Below are 6556 nucleotides of genomic sequence, written 5' to 3' on the forward strand. Positions count from 1 at the left end.
TCCAAAGTAGATCTGGCTAAGGATACCGAGCCCCGAGGTCATACCGAGCCCCGAGGTCATACCGAGCCCCGAGGTCATACCTCCCCCAAACAGAGGCCCGACAGAGCCAAGGCACCCAGGCCCTGGCAGCCACCAGGGCTGTCCTTCACACCCCACCACCCAGCCCCAGATGCCAAGAGCCGCAAATGCACCGGCAGCAGGGGGGCCCATCACTGGAGGGGAGCACGACAAGGGGAAGTAGACCCCACAATAAAAAAAATAATAATACAGCCAAAGCTAATCATAGCACTGACAGTGCTTGCGTAACGCAAGTTAGTTGCATTACATTAGTTGCATTACACAAGTGCCCTGCCCATACGTGCTGTCAGGGCATATACGCAACTTGTGTAGCAAGGTCAAGGTCAAGGTCAAGGTTCTTTATTATCATTCTCATCACATGTGGTACATGTGATGGAACAAAATTGTGTACACAGGGTCCCAGTTACATCCAACAAAAGTATAAATTGTAAAAGAAAAACAGTAATAAGATCTAATAGAACTAAGAAATACACTAAACTAAGAATACGCTAAACACTAATAGTACAAAAACAATACGCTGAACAACAGCAGCATGAACTTGAGTAACGCAAGTTTGCGGCACATATGTTAGCTAGATTAGCTAGGTAACGTATGTGCTGTAACTTGCGTAATGCAAGGTTCCGGCACATACGTTAGCTATGTTAGCTAGGTAACAACAGTGAGACGGAGTGAAGAGATGCAAATGCTGAACCCTTTTCATGGCAAAACAAACAGGCAGTAACACATCCACTCACCAAGCTAAAGTATAAAAGTAATGCAGTTCTTTGAAGATGAAATGGCTGTCGGAGTATCTGCAACAGAAGAACAAGCGGTGAAACTGGGTGAGATGTTTTCTTTTTCAAGTGGGATAGGTCTGCTCTTCTCTTGCAGCAAAGCCAAAGTAGCAAGCAAGTTTTGGATGTACAGTGGAGTGACAGTGTCAAAGAGGCAACCGTACAGCTGACAGCAGAAATACTGGTGAGTGTACTCTTTTTATTAGTAAGCTCTGTGATCCCATGATGCTCATTTTCCAGAGGAGTGGTCTGCATTTGACATTGACGCATTGAGCTCAGACATCAGTTTTGACTATGGACCAGCAGACATTGCCACACTGGCAAAGAAGGATGAGGCCATTCTCTGCACCCACAGTCTATGGAGGCCATTAACAGTCAAAATGCTGAATTCAAGTAGATAAGGAAGCAAAAACTGAAATGGTTCAATCAGCACATTCTCAGATATGATGTGAGGAGCTAAAGGACATCTTACAGCTTGTGGGTATTCGAGCTACATTTCAAGCTTCCAGAGCTAACTGTGAAAGAGAATTTAGTTTAATGAATCATATCAAAACAGCATCCAGAAATCATCTTGAAGTGAAACATTTGTACCAGCTGATGCGCATAAAGTCAAAGAAAGAAGCAGAGGAACCATCGACCAGGACAAAGTGTACAACCATTATGAAGTGAGAAGGACAGACGTGAAAAATAAGGTACAATATAAGTCAGATTTGTGCATAATCTAGTGACATTTATTATGCTTTTTTATTTATGGATATTAATCATTAAATGTGGTTACTACTAGATAATTTATGAGTAGTAGAAATGCTAATAAAAAACTGTGTAAATAGATATTTTACAGACAGAGATACAGGAATAACAAGGAAGGAACAAGGAGTTACAGGACACTGTATCACAAGCTACAGCACAAGGTCATTGTGCAAAATGTGAATGTTTCAATGCGAACAAAATGTTGTGTCTGAAAGGTGTATATGTCTCGTTTCTTCCAGAGCAGGACCATCACCCAGGCCACAACTGGACCCTCACCCAGACCAAAACAGGACTCTCACATATTTTCAATTAAATTCAACCTTTCTTTAAACAAGTTAGTCTCGTTGAACATATAACATACTACACATCTCATGAACAAGATTTCTGTCTTTTTGATTTGAAGTGGGCCAAATCACTTATATTAAAAGTAAAGTAATGAAAATTGCGGCTGTAATTTGATTATTTTAATAAGCCATGTAACTTGCTATGATCCCAGGTTTTGAACAGGTGTGATACTGGTGTGTGACCGTGCACATCTGATGTTACTCACAGTGGACCTCAGGGAGCTCATGGAGCTTGTGTGTTTGCCCAGACACGTGAAAAATTAGAGGAAACATTGCTATTGCTAGTTTTAACGTCTAGCTTTCACAATGCTAGTTTTACCTTTTAGTTTTGCTCCTTTTAATAGCCTTTTGCTTTTATTTAGCTTACCCCTTTCTACTTTTTAGCTATTTATAGCTGCTTTTAGCTACTGTGGTTTTTGTTTTCTGCTTGTGGCTTAAATTTACCTAACGTTTACATTTGCCACCTTTATTTTTTTTATCTACAGGTCTCAGACAGCTTACAGATCTCTCTCTTTTAAATGAGTCCTCGTGACTCATTGAGACTAACCTGTATACATAAAGGTTGAATGAAAAAAGTCTATTTTAGCTTCTAGCTTTCCTTTTGCTCATATGACATGGTGTTTTGTTTCTTTTAATTAGCCTTTTGCTACTTTCACTTGCATTTTGCTAGTTTTAGTTATTTGCTAATCCATCTCTACTTTTAGTTATTGTTTGCCTACTTTTAGCTTCTTTAGTTTTTAGCTAGGCTATGAGGGAGTGGTGGCGCTACATGGTGAGACTGTGATTGGAAGGTCGCCAGTTCGACTTCCTGGACCGACAACATCCTCCACCCTCATTTGCCCCACTATGGGCCCTTGAGCAAGGCCCTTAACCCCCACCACCTGCTCCCCTGCGTGCCCTATGCTCCACTCAGAGGGCTGTGGTAGCTCGGTGGGCTGTGGCTGAATCAGGAAGAACATGCGGCATAAAAACAATTACCAAGTCTTCATGTGAGTTAGTTTGCTGTGGTGACCGATAAAGAAGGGAGCAGCTGAAAGAAGAAGAAATACTTTAAAAAAATGTGTACAAAGTATTATTTGTAGTATTTTCCTCCAAGTCAAACAGTTGTTCAAATGTCAAAGAAACAAGATGATATGGGACAAAATAAGGCAAATAAAAAGCTTTTAGAGGTTTTATCCTTGCCTCCTGTTTGGAGTAAAATATATTAGCAGTTCCAGTCGTCTTATCACTTCTGATAAACCATGACACACAATTCCAAGTTCACCTTTAACCCTCCACATATAGCCCTTTCAGCACAGGACCAATTTAGTGCCACTGTCAGATAGAGACACTGTTAGTGCACTTGTAAAACCATATCACAGTGGTGAATTGTTTTACTCCATGGAAGCACATGAAAGAAGCATCAGGATCAAACTTTACTCGTTATAGCTCGGTATTAAAGGATTGGAGATAAGAACGGATGGAAATGATGCATCAGATGCCAAATTGATCAAATTCTAATTTGATAAATTGTATCTGCTGATGAGACTTCGAGCTCAATAAAAGCGGAGAAAGAAGTTTTTGTTAACGTGCACTGTGCAGTTCAGAGATTTAACACAAAAACCGTGTCGTAAATATTTTATCGAGACGCGCTCACGCTCTCATGCTGATAAAGTAGCTGCAGCCGACTGAAGCAAAGACCTTTTATCTTAACAATGATTCTGAGAAAGAGCTTCAAATATAAGGACACTTTGGGAACACTTTTAGAAGAATGTAAGAGAATTCTCTGAAATACACCCACCCCCTAAAAAAGAAGAAGAGGGAAACAAAAGAGAAGGGTTTTTTTTTTTTCCTCAATGTAAGCGTCTAAAAGCTTCTACACAATAAAAAGCTCTTTGCTGTCGATGAACATCTCTGCTGGAGTTTCTCTCCATCTTCCCTTCTGTTCCAGCCCATTAGAGGGAGTAGGAGCTGGATCACTTGGAGGAAATGAGATAAAGATCCTCATCAGCTTAATGCACGGACAAAGAGCCATGTGCACAAACTATACTGATCTGTGTCTGACATGATGTTTGCTTCACACAACACAAACACAAGCACTGAAGTTTTTATAGTGTTCATCATGCAGAAGGGGAAGTTGGAACTTTGTGCAACACACACACACACACATACAAACCTAGTGCACTGTAGGAATTATCAGACGAACCCTGTCCTTATGTTACACACACACACACACACACAGGGAGAGAGAGAGAGAGAGAGAGAGAGAGAGTATATAAAAGGCTGGGCCCTTGAACTCTCCTTTCATCAGATAAACAAACTTTAAGGCAAGCTGCTGTCGCTCTCACACTGATCCAAAATGCCTGCAGACTACAGTGGACGCTGGGAGATGGTGACCAACGAGAACTTCGAGGAGTTCATGAAAGCCCTCGGTGAGTTCCATCCATACATTTAACAATGCACAGAAGGAGAGGATACTTCACAGACCAGATGATGTGACAGAAAAGGCAACTGAGCTTTAGTCTAAAAGGGACAGACAGATGGAAAAAAGACGGGAGAAGTGAGACAGCTTCATCTGCTCATTAAGCCAACTGTCAGTAGAAGTTAACCTCTACTCAGTGAGCTGCTGCTGCGCCAAATAAATATTGATTCAGTCCTTTCTGCATCTTTTATCCTCCTGATCCGCAGAAACAAAAGACAGATTCCAGCTCGTGGTTAGGGAACGAGCCAGCTCTCCTCCGTTTGTCGCCTCATTGATCAGACCCAGAAACACTTTCATTATTCACGACTCAATCTGCAATTCATAAAAACGAGCCCCTAGGTGCTTTCAGCTCCCACAAAAACCCCAGAAAGCCTCATCGCTTTCAACTCATTTTCTCTGAGCGCGCAGGAAAATGGGATCCTTATGGAAATGGGTCAAAATGCCATTCAGATGGGTAAATAAAGGAGCCTCATCTGTAAGAGCGATGGGCAGGAATTGATTTTTAATTTCAGGGAAAATTGAAAATGAATATCTAAATAGTCTGACAGATGGAGGTTCACTTTGGAAGAGCGGCACGCTGAAGGAGGTGAGACACTGATTCAGATCTCTTCTGACTTGGTTCAAGGTCATTTCTAAGTACTTGGACTAGTGGTTCCCAATACCAACCTCAAGTACTTGTACACATAAAAACACCCCAATACTTCTAACTGATAACACTTTTATGCTGTCCTCTTTCATTTTGCAAGCAATCATGAAAAATTTTTAAAAATGTCATAAATTAGAGCTGTTTTAAGATAAATCCAGGTGATGTTATAAGAGCAGATTGATTACTGTGTTCTTAATAAAAGAAAAGTGTTTCTAAAGTCATTGTGTAATGTTTAAGTACTAACTCAACTGTGCTGTATAGGCAAATACCCAAACTGAAGTACTTGTGCATGGTCTTACAAACAACTAGTATTAAGACAACAATTTTCAGTCAGGTCATCTGTACAGTTTATTTTGTTTTTGTGCATAAACGTGTATTAAGTATTAAATAGTATTAGGCCACCCCTAACCTAGACCATAACGACAGATTCACATGTGACACATGGATTTTAAACATATTTGTACACAGAACACCTAAAACTGAACAAAGTGTTCATAGCACCACTAAACTTTTTCTGGCGCATCTTTTTTTGTTTTGAACGCAGACATTGACTTTGCCACCAGAAAGATAGCGTGCCATCTGCATCAGACAAAAGTGATTGTCCAGAATGGAGACAAGTTTGAGACCAAGACCCTGAGCACCTTCAGGAACTACGAGGTCAACTTCACCGTGGGCGAGGAGTTTGAGGAGCACACAAAGGGCCTGGACAACAGGAAAGTCAAGGTGGTACTGATGAAATGTCAAATCCAGACAGATGCCTGAACTCCTGGTGTGATGTGCATCATTTAATTGTCTCTGCTGCGATGTGACAGACCCTGGTGACCTGGGATGGGGACAAGCTGGTGTGCATTCAGAAGGGGGAGAAAGAAAACCGTGGCTGGAAACACTGGATCGAGGGTGACCTGCTACACCTGGTGAGGATACCCTTTTAAACAAGTGATTCTTAACTAATGCCTAAAGAAACAATAAAATATACTGTATATTGCTCACCCGATGCAATCTTTTTGAGTTGCATCATGCTGAAATGTCTATTATCTTTGAGCAATAACAATAAAAATCCTCCCACAAGAACACAGATATAAGATCTGCCTGCTGTGCAGTTACAGACACACATCTTGCATCATGTTGCTCTCTGAGTTTGAAGGTCTCTGCCTTGTCTTTCAGGAAATCACGGTTCTCGACAAAGTCTGCCATCAAGTATTCAAGAAGGTGCAATAAAACTGGAAGGGTTGTGTGTACTACTGTGTACTGTGTGTCCTGCTGCTGTGTGTTTCAATGTGGAGAGCTGTAATAAAACATTTTAATACAACCTTTTCTGCACAAGCGTTTTTAGTTTTAACACAAGCAGCATTAATAAGAAGTGTATGAATGATAAACTTTAATGCTGGGTGTTTTGTATTTAAGGTGCAAAAAAAAAAACCTCTGGTCAAACTGGAGATATCATAAATCCTAACTGGGTTTTGTGCGTTCAATGCACCATTTAAATAATCACTCAAATATCAAA

General features: G+C 40.8%; 1 protein-coding gene across 1 annotated transcript; it reads left to right on the plus strand.

The window, feature by feature from the left end:
* The first annotated feature begins 4236 nt into the window (after positions 1 to 4236).
* Positions 4237 to 6329, plus strand: rbp2a (retinol binding protein 2a, cellular). Its single transcript, XM_037678009.1, has 4 exons — positions 4237 to 4356; positions 5597 to 5775; positions 5865 to 5966; positions 6217 to 6329. Exons 1-4 carry the CDS (start codon positions 4284 to 4286, stop codon positions 6268 to 6270), a joined length of 408 nt encoding a protein of 135 aa, XP_037533937.1. The 5' UTR covers positions 4237 to 4283; the 3' UTR covers positions 6271 to 6329.
* Positions 6330 to 6556: the final 227 nt, after the last annotated feature.

The sequence above is a fragment of the Nematolebias whitei genome, chromosome 6 (assembly GCF_014905685.2).
Source record: "Nematolebias whitei isolate Nwh7 chromosome 6, NemWhi1, whole genome shotgun sequence".
In the NCBI taxonomy this organism is placed as follows: Eukaryota; Metazoa; Chordata; class Actinopteri; order Cyprinodontiformes; family Rivulidae; genus Nematolebias; species Nematolebias whitei.

Coding starts and splice junctions, on each gene's coding strand:
- rbp2a (XM_037678009.1), top strand. CDS start 4,284: ATGCCTGCAGACTACAGTGGACGCTGGGAGATGGTGACCAACGAGAAC. Junction 4,357..5,596: donor GGAGTTCATGAAAGCCCTCG/GTGAGTTCCATC, acceptor TTTTGAACGCAG/ACATTGACTTTGCCACCAGA. Junction 5,967..6,216: donor AGGGTGACCTGCTACACCTG/GTGAGGATACCC, acceptor CTTGTCTTTCAG/GAAATCACGGTTCTCGACAA.